The sequence below is a fragment of the Papio anubis genome, chromosome 4 (genome assembly GCF_008728515.1).
Source record: "Papio anubis isolate 15944 chromosome 4, Panubis1.0, whole genome shotgun sequence".
NCBI classification, from domain to species: domain Eukaryota; kingdom Metazoa; phylum Chordata; class Mammalia; order Primates; family Cercopithecidae; genus Papio; species Papio anubis.
The window spans coordinates 92884827-92898844 of record NC_044979.1 but is presented as its reverse complement, the minus strand read 5'-3'; the positions used below and the strand labels follow the sequence as shown (position 1 = coordinate 92898844).

The 14018-nt window shown below is 41.8% G+C and overlaps 1 protein-coding gene across 1 annotated transcript; it reads left to right on the top strand.

Annotated features, from left to right (window-relative positions):
* Window positions 1-1928: 1928 nt before the first annotated feature.
* Window positions 1929-12241, top strand: TOMM7 (translocase of outer mitochondrial membrane 7). Its single transcript, XM_003896216.2, has 3 exons — window positions 1929-2126; window positions 6629-6677; window positions 12027-12241. The coding sequence occupies exons 1-3, from the start codon at window positions 2024-2026 to the stop codon at window positions 12040-12042; spliced, it is 168 nt and encodes a 55-aa protein (XP_003896265.1). The 5' UTR covers window positions 1929-2023; the 3' UTR covers window positions 12043-12241.
* Window positions 12242-14018: the final 1777 nt, after the last annotated feature.

Genomic DNA, 14018 nt, shown 5'->3' with positions numbered 1-14018 from the left:
TTCTTTTAATCCTTACAGGAACTTGTAAGATTGCATTGCATTATAGCTTATTTTACTAATTCTTGCAAGGATTTAAATATATATAGTAGGCTTCATTTTACAGATAAGGAACCTGAGATTCAGAGATATTAAATAATTGATGAAAGATCACACAGTTGGTTTGTGCTTTTAGTCATTATATTGTCCCTTGCTGTTATCTGAGCTCCACCAAAACAGAAACTATTTCTTCTTTTTTTCTTTCCAACTTTTACTTTAGTTTCAGGGGGTGCATTGCAGGTTTTGGTATATAGGCTAACAGAGTAGCCAAAAGATTAGACATTATGGTTTAGGAGTCATGCAGCTGGAGGCTACAAGATTCTGACCCTCCCCAAATTGCTCCTGGGGATAACAACACTACTGTAAAGTCTAATGCAGTGTTTGAGATATTTTGCAGACCCCGCGAAATGGATCAGCTGGCACCACCCAGATCGGTAAACTGGCACATCTGATCTTGTGGTCCCAACCCAGGAACTAAGATTCTGACCCTTCCCAAATTGCTCCTGGAAATAACACTACTGTAAAGCCTAACATCAGTGCTTGAGATATTTTGTAGAGCCTGCAAAATGGATCAGCTGGCACCACCCAGATTGGCAAACTGGCTCATCTGATCTCGTGGCCCCAACCCAGGAATTGATCCAATACAAGACAGCTACCACTCCCTGTGAGTTCATCTCTGACCCAACCAGTCAGCACTTCTGACTTACTGGCTGTCTCCCCACGCACCAAATTGTCCTTAAAAACTCTGATCCCCGAATGCTATGGGATACTGATTTGAGTAATAACAAAACTCTGGTCTCCCGCACAGCCAGCTCTGTGTGAATTACTCTTTATTGTAATTCCCCTGTGTTGATGAATCGGCTCTGTCCAGGCAGCGGGCAAGGTGAACCCGTTGGGAGGTTACATTGAGTGACCCAATCACAGCTCACTGCAGCATCAAACTCAGGTGGTCCTCTGGCCTCAGCCTCCCAAATAGCCAGAATTACAGGCGCAAGCCACAGAGGTTAGCAAGGGGAAATTTTTAGGAGCACAGCCACTGGGCACAGAAAACTACCATGTACCTTCAGAGTGAGGCAGGAAAGTCTTAAAAGTCAAAGCCTTAGAAATGTTGTGCAGCCTTAAAAATCAATTAAGTCTTAGACCTGGGGGGTCAAACCTCAAATATGACAGCAGCCAGAAATTTATTACATCAGCGGTTGGGAATCACTTGGGGAACTTCAAAGGCAGATCAATGGCCAGTTCCCAGCCCCAAACTCATCAGAATTTCTAGGAGTTCTAGTTTCAGCATGAGTATGATTTTACCTCTCCTAAACTGATTCTAATGTGCAGCCAGGGTTGAGAACCGCTGCCATTCTAAACCAATGAGGGCAAGATGGCCAAACAGAAGTGTCATTTCCTATGTAGTCTCCTTGATTGTTGCAATGGAATTTCTCAGCTTCAAAAGTCCAGAATTTCATGTGAGATTTCCCAAATTCTAAAATGTTGGCAAGTAATTAAAAAAAATTTTTTAAAAAAAGATTGGGATCAAAGAAAACATGGATTCGGGGCCTACTGAGTGTCACTTCGTAACCTTTCTTGCAGTTCAACCTCAGGTTTGAACAAACAACCTGATTCTGAGAAGTTAAATAACTTGTTCACGGTTACATGGCCAGTCAGAATAAGAGTTGGGACTAAAATCCAGTCCCTCTGAATTTAATTAATGTTCCTTCTATGTCAAGGAAGAAAAACCTGAAGATGCGCTTTAAGCATGGGTAACAGAAAAGCAAAGTTACAACCGGCCATGATCGCAACCACGCATGCACCTACTACTGGTAGCGCGGCGGAAGAGCAGCGAAGGTTAAAGGTGATGAATTACGACCTCTGCTGGCGACGCTCACGACTCCTGCCGTAAAGGCCGTGTGTGGCGCCTGCGCACTTCCTTTCCCTTGCGGATTCCCGAAGAGGTGGTTGCAGTAAGGGGTTCTCCCTACGCCACGCGGCCGTCGCTATGGTGAAGCTGAGCAAGGAGGCCAAGCAGAGACTGCAGCAGCTCTTCAAGGGGGGCCAGTTTGCCATCCGCTGGGGCTTTATCCCTCTTGTGATTTACCTGGGTCAGTAGGAGAAGAACCGGGAAAGTGACTGGAGGGAAGAGGGTGGCGGAGACTGCTGTCCCATTTTTGGCCATCGAGGGAGGGAGAGAAAAACAGGGGACACCGCCGTGCACGGCCCCTGAAGCTGTCTGGTCAAGTGGGGCCGATCTAACCTGAGTTCAAGTTCCCGTTCCGTCGCTTTATAGTTGCATGGTCTTTAACCAGTCTTGCAATCCCTCCTTTTCTATTTTTGCATCCTTAAAGTGGAGGTCATACTTCTCGGTATTGCTGGGAGGGTTGGATGACCCCAGTGGATGTGAAAGCGACTAATGCACTCTTTAGCACTAGGTGGGTTCTCGGTGTGTTTGTCCTCACCTCTCCATGTGGTCCTAAGTGGAAAGAGGCCTGTTCTGGGAATCTAGACCCCCTCGTGAAAGTACCACTGCCATGAAAGCATAATTATAATAATAATCGTTGGATGCCTCTGCTTTCTTACCTGTACAATGAAGGGTTTGGATGATTTCTATTACTGCCCCCATTTTACAGGTGAGAAAACAGCCGTAGAGAAACTTTTGCCAAGGTCGCGCAGCTATGCTGACTGAGGGAATTATGGGCTCAGGCAGTGGGGCATCAGAGCCCATAGTCTTAACCACTATAGGGTACTTAAAGGATTTGGGTTTTTTTTGTTTGTTTGTTTTTGTATTTGTTTTTGAGACAGAGTCTCGCTCTGTCAACCCAGACTGGAGTGCAGTGGCGCTATCACGGCTTATTGCAACCTCCGCCCACTGTGCTCTAGCGATCCTTCCACGGAGCTCAGTCTCTCAAGTAGCTGGGACTATAGGCTCGTGCCACCAGGCTCCGTCACTTACTGCAAAGATTTGTTAATATTTTTCAGTTAGGGCTGCAGACTGGGACCTATTCTGTAGTTTTTTATTTTCTCTTTTCTTTTTTTCCTTTTTTTTTTTTTTTTTGAGACATAGTCTCGCTCTGTGCCCAGGCTGGAGTGTAGTGGCACGATCTCTGCCCACCGCAATCTCTGCCTCTTGGGATCAAGCGATCCTTCCACCATTAGCCTCCCGAGTAGCTGGGATTACAGACTTGCAGCCACCTCTCGCGACTAATTTTTATAGTAGAGACGGGGTTTTGCTATGTTGACCAGTCTGGTCTCAAACTTCTGGCCTCCAGTTAGCTACCACCCCTCTCGCCGGCCCCCGCCCTGCGCGCGGCCTCCCAAAGGGCTGGGATTACAAGTGTGAATCACCGTGTCCAGCCAGTAGTTTTTTTTTGTTAATTTTACTGCCCCACTCAGGCAGTACCGTGAAAGGGAAAGAGCAGGTTTTTCATCCCAGCTGTGTCAGTTTGATCATATAGTTTGACAATTCTAAAACTCAGTTTCACATTTTAAAATGCTATGATTTTAACAAGGTGCTGCTTCCTATTTAATTTAGGTGTCATGCATTGTATAAGATAAAGTACACTCTAATTAAGCAGCTGTGGTTTCTATTTCTCCATGAGTTGCAAGCCAGCTATAACCTGGGATTATAGAACTTAAAAAGATTGCACCTTATTCTGGATGCAATTTTTTTTTAAAAAAATTGCTTTTCTAGATTTTAGTGACTTTGTGTGGGTACCAAGGATTAAATATGACAGTTGTGTTGTCCCCACTATTCTTGCAGCACCTCCCCCCACCCACTTCTTTCAGTTACTGATAGAAGGGCCTACTCTGGCTGGTCAAACACTGAGACTAGCTCTCCTTTTAGCTAAGAGAGGTGTGGAAGCTTGATTCTTCCCCTTCTTTGTGCCACCTTCTGTTTTCATTGTGTATGCGAGGTCCTATTTTAGCATGCTCTTGCTTTTTGTGTTCCTGTGGTTCTCTCTTGCTTTTTGTGTTCCTGTGGTTCTTTGCTTCTCTGTAAGTCTTTTCATCTACTGTTCCCTCCTCCTCCCTGTTTTGAGATTCCATTTCTATTGCTAGAAAGCTATAGCTGGTTGCTGCAATCTACATGCCAGGGGCTTTCGTCTAAGAGTTGATAATGCATTCCTTTTCCATACTACAGTTTATTTTTCTTTTTATGCACACTGGCTATCTTCCCTTCCTGGGACTACCATTATGGTGATTTTCACCCCAACATTCAATTCAAGTTCTGTGAGATTGGTGTTACGGTTGTCTTTCCAGTACTTGTTTGTCATTGTCTTTTCCCTTATGCTGTATATTTAATTTTATGTCTAAACCAGTTCCCACGTTGAAATAGAGACAGGGGCTTGCTGTGTTACCTAGGCTGGTCTTGAACTTCTGGCTTCAAGTAATCTTCTGATCTTGGCTGCCCAAAGTGCTGGGATTATAGGAATGAGCCACCACACCTGGCTCCAGGTTGTTCTTTTACTTCCTCCACCTCAACTCTCACTAAAACCAGCAATTGCAGATTTAACTTTGTATGTAATTTAGGTTCAGTCATAACTTTCAGTGCTTTGGGTAGTATAGTGCTGTAAAATATGACAAGCAGTGACACGATAATAGAGAATCTGTCTGGACATCTACTAACAAGGTTTTAATTAGCCACTTGTTGGAAGGCAATTCTCCATGGTCTCTCGCATTTCTGCACATCTTATAAGCAGAGGCTCTGATGACCCTTTGTTTCATGTTATCTTTTGAGGGCGTTTGTAGAACAAACAGCCTTGGAAAATAGTACCTCCAGACAGAGCAAAGGGTGATGCGCTTGCAGCCCATTATAAAAGATTCTGGTTCCCTAAACTCCAGTTAATATCCTGCAGTGCAATCCACTACATGTGCAGGTGTCATCCGGACCTCTTTGCATGGAAATTGGGAGTTGAGGAACTGAAGCAAAAATGATGATACTCTCACAGTCTATTGCTGGAAGTAATAAAGTGTTCTTTGTTTCTGACTTAGAATATTCTCTATACCAGCTGGGTGCAGTGGCTCACGCCTGTCATCCCAGCACTTTGGGAGGCTGAGGCGGGTGGATCACCAGAGGTCAGGAGTTTGAGACCAGCCTGACCAACATGCATAAACCCCCGTCTCTACTGAAAATACAAAAATTAGCTGGGCGTAGTGGTGCATGCCTGTAATCCCAAGCTACTCGGAAGGCTGAGGCAGGAGAATAGCTTGAACCCGGGAGGAGGCGGAGGTTGCAGTGAGCTGAGATTGTAACACTACACTCCAGACTGACGACAGAGCGAGACTCCTTCTCAAAAAAAAAAAGTGTTTATACCAGCATCTGTGAAACTGGCAGGCCAGTTTGTTATCTTTTATTTATTTATTTTAATGGTCTAAATCGCAGAAGATTTTTTAAAAAATATTAACTTTTATTCCCTATTACACATACTATTTTTTGTTATCTTTTAAATAAGATAAAATTGCAGACCCCTCATAGTTCTTGAAACCTCCCTAACTTAATCAGTTACTTCAGCAAGTGAGCATATATGTCATCAGGTTAATTTATAAATATATTTTAAGTGGTAAAAGATAACCATACTTGTAAAGAGTTGATTTAATTAGGTTGTTAAATAATAAGTATTGGATGATCCATCCCCTGCCGTCCCCCGCCCTCCACCCTGTCCCTTTTCTATCATTGGTCTTTGTTTTATAAAAGAGAGGTTTATGAGGGATAAAATATCCTCAGTTGTGTTTTTTAAAAAGTTCAGTAGTTTTTCCTCCAGGCATGGTGGTTCACTGTAATCCCAGCACTTTGGGAGGCTGAGGAGGCTGAGCATTTGAGCCCAGGAGTTCAAGACCAGCCTCGGCAATGTAGTGAAACCTTGTCTCTAAAAAAATTTAAAACCTTAGTTATGTGTTTTTCCAAAAATCATTTTGCTTTTCATAGTCTTTCATCCAGTGTAATTTTGGAGTTGTGGTATCTTATTTCTGGGTAAATGACTAATAATGAAAGATAGAACATGCTAAGGGCAACTGTGCCAATTGTGTATATAATGACCGTGTGCAGTGGCTCACTGAGAAAGTTGTTTGTTTTTGTCTGGGCATGGTGGTTCACACCTGTAATCCCAGCACTTTGGAAAGCTGAGGCAGGTGGATCATTTGAGGTCAGGAGTTTGAGACCAGCCTGGCCAACATAGTGAGATCCTGTCTCTACTAAAAATACAAAAAAATTTAGCTGAGCGTGGTAGCGCGTGCCTGTAATCCTAGCTACTCAGGAGACTGAGACAGGAGAACAGCTTGAGCCTGGGAGGAAGAGGTGACAGAGGTTGCAGTGAGTCGAGATCATGCCACAACACTCCAGCCTGGGTGACAGAGTGAGACTCTGTCTCAAAAAGAAAGGAGTAAGATAGCTTGTTCTTCCTACTGATTAATCCTGGACACAATTTCATACTCTAATGAAGATTGGAGACTTCTGTAGTGCAGATAAATTTGGATAGTGCTGGTTGGTGTAGATATCATTCTAGCTATCCTAGGTTTGATTACAAAGAAGAGAAAGTCTTGATTGTAAATGTTTTGTCTGCTGGGGGTTTAATTAATACTTTTTTCTCTTCTGTCTTCCTTGATTCAGGATTTAAGAGGGGTGCAGATCCTGGAATGCCTGAACCAACTGTTTTGAGGTACTGCTCTTAAACATTTCAGGGCAAATGTTCATACAGTAGTACTGAATCACTAAGATGTAAGAGAGTAATAGTGGCAGGCCTTGAAATGGAGCTTTATCAGTCAGTATAGTTTTGGGTTATTGGAAAACTGCAACTACTTTCTCTTCCCCCTCCTAATTTGTATTTACTGTACCATGTTATAACTACAATGAAACACATTTTAACAGAAAAAGAATTTATTATCCTACCACTTTAAAATGCGAACTGTTTTAAATTTCCCATATTCCCATCTTATCCTCATTCAGATGAATACAACCTTTTATATCATTCTGACAAGGGTATGCAGGATTTTGTTTTCACTTAAAATTTGAGTTGCTATCCCATGTATTTTCCAGTTGTGGTTTACCTAGGTTTTTCAATTTTTAAGTATTTTATACAACAGTATAATTAACATTTGGGCAGGGTGTGGTGGCTCACACCTGCAGTCTCAGCACTTTGGAAAGCCAAGGTGGGAAGATCGTGGGAGGATTGCTTGAGGCTAGGAGTTCAACACCAGCCTGGGCAACATAGCGAGACCCAACTCTACCAAAAAAAAGAAAAAAAGTAAATAATTAACATTTGTGTATACATAGCTTTCATAGATTTTGATTTCCTTATAAATTGTCATGGGATTAATAAAGTATATGAACATTTATGGCTCTTGACTGTCAAATTCCTTTCTCGGAAATGATCTTGCTGGTATGTGTAAGCACTCGTGAAAACTTCACACACACAGTATACATACTCATATACACACGTATGCATATATGTGCATACTTGTGAAAATTGTATGTATATGTATAATCTCAAACAGACAGGTTTGCTCTGGAGGAAGGACTGATACTTGTGGCACTATGATGATCATGACTACTGCACACTAGTGAATTGGATTTCTGCTTGATCCTGTCTCAGACATCTCTTGTGGGTTGCCCTCACAGACTTTTCACTGACTATTCTAGGGCTTCATTCATTTTCTTCGAACTTTTACTGTAAGCCACGTTTTTCTAGATTGGGCAGAAAATACGTTATTCACTATCACCTACAATGTGTCAGCCACTGCTTTAGGTGCTTTTTACACAATGTGTCTAGTTGTCACTTCAGAGCAGGTTATACAGTCAGTAGGTGGTGGAATATGTTCTATTTCCAAAGCTCACATTCTTTCCACTGGGTCCATGTGGCCTTCCCCGAGTAATTTTACCTCTTCCTTTACTTAGCGCAATGCCATCTGATATGAATTTGCTCCACCACATCTGCCTTGCTGCTCTTTTCTTTTTCAGAGGAAGGTCTTTTTTATTCTCAAAGGGTACTACAATATGTGCCTTCAAATTGTTCACTTCTGCAGTTATTCTCTTTTCCCGGATAAAGTTTTTCAACAAATGATCTTCACGCACTACCTTCCTCTCCTCCCTCTCTTCCTTTAACTGTTTATGGCATGACTTTTAGAAACTGCTTTCAGAGATTCCCCACTAAGTCCTTTTTTCTTAGCCCTTATTCTTTGATCTATCGTTTCCTTTTCTGTAAAATAGGGATTGAGGCAATATATCTGCTGCCTACTAGTTGAGTGGCCTTGGCCTTAGACCAGTTATTTCCTTAGAGAAACCTTACCTTGGGAAGCATGAGAGAGAACTACTGAGTCAAGCTGTGTGGCATTTTCCAAGTACTGGAAATTATCATCAAATACCTTTCTCCAAGAAACCATTAACCTTTCTAAGCTTCATTTCCCCTTTTTATCAGTTGGGGATAATAATACCTACATAATAAGGTAGCCATGAGCATTGAATAAGAATATTATATATAAAGTATTAGTACTTGTCAAGTAATATGTGACCAGTAAACTATTAATAATAATTTTTAATCTTTTCAGTGTCATCTTTTTTATCCCCATTTCCTTATCCTATGAAAACAGTGCTCTAGCTATATGATACTGCATGCTAAGTCCCAGAATAAACTATATATATTTTTATGCCTTTGCCCCTATGCTTGTGCTCCATCAGCCTGGAATGCTTTTTCCCCTTAGTTTCCACTGGATGGAAATCTGCTTCTAGAAAAGCCTAATCTCAAATGTTGCCCCTTCCGTAAATCTCTTCCTTCTTTCCTCCTAGCTAAAACTATTCTGTTTTTTGTGTTTCCATAGTTTTCTTTTTTTCTTTTTAATTTTTATAGAGGCAGGATCTCACCATATTGCCTAGTCTGGTCTCAAACTCCTGGGATCAAGTGCTGAGGTTATAGGCATGGGCCACTGCGTCCAGCCCTGTAGTATCCTTTTGTATCTATCATTCTCTGCCTTGTAGCTATAATATATTTTGTCTCATAAGCACCTAAAGTAATTGCTCAACAAGTATTGAATTAACTTAATGACCCTCATCTCTTGATGGTCTTCTGTGGGTTTTTTATATTTTATTTTAGTTTTTTTTTGTAGAGACAGGGTCTCACTGTGTTGCCCAGTCTGGTCTTGAACTTCTGGGCTCAAAAAACAATCCTCCCACCTGGCCTCCCAAGGTGCTAGGATTACAAGCATGAGCCACAGCACCTGGCCATCTTGGTGGTCCTTTGGACAGGAATTGACAAAGCATCACATCTTGTACAAATTTTAGGCTGGACCAGCATGCTGGGAAGTAACATTTTTTTGTGCCCTAGGTGATTTAGGATACAGAAGTGGGGAGAGAATGTGTCTTTCTGTTGTCCTTTTTTGAGGCTTCTCTCCTTCCTGGTGCTAACCCTCTTGATCTTTTCTGTCATTAAGAACATCTTCTGGTTTCCTTCCAGAGGCATTTGTGTTTTAGGAAAGAATTGAGTGACTGCCTGCAAAGGGTTACTCAGTTAAGGAATTTCATGTACTGTGCTCCCCGCACTGGGAAGAGTAACTAGAGAGATCTGAGCTGCCTGATCTGTACTATGAAAGGAACAGAATTATACCTGCTATGGTTTTTATTAACATAAAATTTGTTTATTAATATAAAGTCTATTGCTTCTACATATATTTATTGTGTATATAATACTTATGTAAATAATACAGTTAAGGATCTACTAGTTTGTTTCCCTTGCCAAGTTGTTGGGTTCTTTGAGATTAGGACCACTTTCATCTTAGTATCCTCTTTCACCCAGGATGGCTCATTGTATGTGGTCAGCAAATGTTGGTTGACATGAATACCTTATTCAAAAGTCCTTTAATATATAAGGGGTAGTGTTTTAGTAAAATATTTAGGCAAAATATGTGAATATCAAGGTTAAGAGAATCATTTCCATTATCTGCATAAGGCTGAGCAAAATTTCCTTTTTATATTTTTGCTGCCCATTACCATTGAAGAAGAGACCTTTATAGATCTTTTTTTGTGTGTTTTCTTCTGTCACCCAGGCTGGAGTGCAGTGGCACAGTCATGGCTCACTGCAGCCTTGACCTCCTGAGCTCAGGTTGTCCTCCCACCTCAGCCTCCTGAGTAGCCGGGACAGCAGGCACACGTTACCACGCCTGGCTTTTTTTTTTTTTGGATTTGGAGTCTTGCTCTGTTGCCCAGGCTGGAGTGCAATGGCCCAATCTCGGCACACTGCAGCCTCTACCTCCCAGATTCAAGCGATTCTCCTGTGTCAGCCTCCTGAGTAGCTGGGATTACAGGCGTGCACCATGAAGCCCGGCTAATTTTTTTTTTTTTTTTTAGTGGAGACAGGATTTCACCATGTTGGTCAGGCTGGTTTTTTTTTTTTTTTTTTGAGATGGAGTCTCGATCTGTGTTGCCCAAGCTGGAGTGCAGTGGTGCGATCTCGACTCACTGCAACCTCTGCCACCCGGGTTCACTGCATTCTCCTGCCGAGTAGCTGGGACTACAGGTGCCTGCCACAATGCCCAGCTAATTTTTGTGTGTGTGTTTTTGGTAGAGACGGGGTTTCACCATGTTAGCCAGGATGGTCTCGATCTCCTGACCTCGTGATCCACTCGCCTTGGCCTCCCAAAGTGCTGGGATTATAGGCGTGAGCCACTGTGCCCAGCCTTTTTTTTTTTTTTTTTTAAGAGACAGGGTTTCACCATGTTTCCAAGGCTGGTTTCATACTCGTGGGCTCAGGCGATCCACCCGCCTCAGCCTCCAAAGTGCTGGGATTACAGGCATGAGCTATCATGCCTGGTCAGTAATTTATTTTTATATTTTCACCGTGTGCAAAAATACTTAAGAGTTTAAGGGGAGATTTTAATACACAATGAAAATTGGAAATAGATGTGTGTTTTCTTCTTAGGCACAGGGAAATTTCTTTTTTTGTTTTTTTTTTTTTGGTGACGGAGTCTCGCCCTGTCACCCAGGCTGGAGTGCAGTGGCGTGATCTTGGCTCACTGCAAGCTCCGCCTCCTGGGTTCATGCTGTTCTCCTGCCTCAGCCTCCCGAGTAGCTGGGATTACAGGCGCCCACCACCACGCCTGGCTAATTTTTTTTTTTTTGTATTTTTAGTAGAGACGGGATTTCACAGTGTTAGCCAGGACAGTCTTGATCTCCTGGCTTCGTGATCCACCCGCCTTGGCCTCCCAAAGTGCTGGGATTACAGGCGTGAGCCACTGCGCCTTTCACTGCGCTTTTCAGTTTGGCTGAAAATATTTTTTAAAAATAAACTACAAAACTGTCATTGTCATTTAATAATGCAGTTTTATTCAATGGGCCACATTTTTAAGCAGCCGGATTTAGAAATGAAACCATCTCTTTGCTCCTTCTTAGACTCTATTGGAGTCAGCAAATGATTTGGGAGTTGGGCTTCTTAGTGACTGGAATGTTTGGGGTAAGAGTTAGTTGTGGTGGAAGTGGAGGCTAATTGCTCCCTAGGAACCTAATGGTTGTAAGAGCACGTAGGCCACATCCCACTCTACCCTCTTAAATGATATAATTATCTCAGATCCTCAATTTCCACATTAAAATAGGGATCGTAGTTGGGAGTTATGAACTTTCCTCAGTGTCTAATGCACAGCAACCATTCAATAAATGTTATTTTAGTATTACTGATGTTGCATCTAATAATGAGATAGCTTTGTTTTCTGGGTTTATCAGGCTTACCTGTTAATGGAAATCAGTAATCGTTTTCCTTTTGATTGACTTCATTTTGTGTCTGCTCACATTTTTGTTTTTGTTTATGATAGGTAACTGCACTCAGAAGTAACTAAAGTGTATTTTAATACAGTTCTGTATGTTTAATTTGTTTGTTTGGTGTGATTGATCCTTGTCTTTTCATAACTCTGAATTTGATAGATGAGGAAACAAACATAAATGTATAAAATTTTCTAGGTCTTAGGTTATGTGTAGAAGATTTTTATTTTGGAATTTAATTTCTTTCTCCTCTTCACAAACATTTTAGCCTACTTTGGGGATAAAGGATTAATTGGTCTTCTGGATTTGGAGGCAATCAGCGGACAGCATGGAAGATGTGTGCTCTGGCTTGGATAAGAGATGGGACATCGTTCAGTCACTAGTTGGATGGCACAAGGCTCTTCACAGATGCATCTGTAGCAGAGTGGAACTTGTACTAACTTATGATAGAATGTATCAGAATAAATGTTTTTAACAATGTTATGCTTGAGTCTTTTTTGAATTGAACATGCTAGGATTATCAGGTAAAAATTAAGCCTTTTGGTACTTTTTTAAAACAGGGAATTTGTGTATGTACCTAGGTACTGTTTACACTTGTAAATCCTAGCACTTTGGGAGACAAAGGTGGGTGGATCATGACATAAAAAAAATTTTCCATGTTAATTCCTGCCCATTGACCTAACATATGGATTACAGTTTCCCTTTACAGTGAATTAATAACTCCTTCTAGGGTATTCTGAGGTAGTAAGAATACAGATAGTTCTCAGTTTGTGACAAACCAAACTGTCACTTCCTCCTCTGCATTAAAGTTCTGAGCGCAAGAAATAAAGGTCCTGGTGGCTCTGTTGCTAGGGGATGGGAATGGCACTGGAGAGTTGTGTGATTTATTTGTAGGTTAAATGTGAGTCTAAAGTTTCCCTCAGTTATATTAGGAAACTAGAGCTGGCTGGGCAAGAGCCCGTGGAGAGCTACATGGAATAGTAGCACTGTTTTCTGGTAGAAAGAAAGGCAGCTAATGAATGGAAACTAGTTTTCAGTTCTAGATACTGGTTTCCTGGGACCTTCACCTCTATTTAAATCCTACTTTTATTTAGTTTTTTCCATTCTTCTAACAAAATAGCATTATTTACTACGTTTGGCCATTGTTACTAATACAAGAAAGCAGAACCTGAAACAGTTTGGAAAGAGCCTATTGGGTTGAATATTTTAAGCATCCAGTATTTAGGCATGATCATGACTATAATCCCTCTCAGGTGCTGGGAGCTGCCATCACCAGAAAGTTCTTATTTCTAATGTAAAACCCTCTTAGCTATTTAAGCCTATTTCCTCAAGGCTTGTTACTTTTGCCATGGAGACGTAGAAGACTATTGTGGTGTCTTGTTGCATAAGGGGATTTTAAAGTGGAATTCTTGAGAGCTAACTGCAGGAAATCAGTTTGGTAAGTACTTAATGTAATTGCTTCAGCATCTCTGTGAATCTAGGCGTGTGTAATTTTGCTGAAAATTGAGCACAGTATTAAAATTCCATGGAATTGCTTAAGTTTGTGGTTCCCCCCAATCCTTTTTGCCAAGTGCATTGTCAGGGAACTGTAGTATTTTGTTTATACGTTTTTCTTCTGTTTCTCACTTGGGATTTTCAGAAATTGAGAAAGCTGTGTCAGGTATCTGTTTTGTTTAAATAGTAATGTGAATGGTAAACATAACTGGTTGTGGGGTTTTTTGTTTTTTTGTTTTTTTTTTTTTGAGATGGAGTCCCACTCTGTCGCCAGGCTGGAGTGCAGTGATGTGATTTCGGTTCACTGCAACCTCCGCCTCCCTGGTTCAAGTGATTCCCCTGCCTCAGTCTCCCGAGTAGCTGGGACTATAGGCGCATGCCACTATACCTGGCCAATATTTTGTATTTTAGTAGAGATGGGGTTTCACCGTGTTGGCCAGGATGGTCTCGATCTCCTGACCTTGTGATCTGCCTGCCTCGGCCTCCCAAAGTGCTGGGATTACGGGTGTGAGGCACCACGCCTGGTCTGGTTGTGTTCTTTTAAGGATGACCTTTGTGAACGCCAAATGTCTGAGACAGGTTTCAGTCAATTTATAAAGTTTATTTTGCCAAGGTTAAGGATGCTCCCATGACACAGCCTCAGGAAGTCCTGAGGCGGTGTGCCCAAGGTGGTCAGGGTATGTAGTTTGCTTTTATACATTTTAGGGAGACATGAGACATAAATATGTCTAAGATGTACATTGGTTTGGTCTGGTAAGGCGGGACA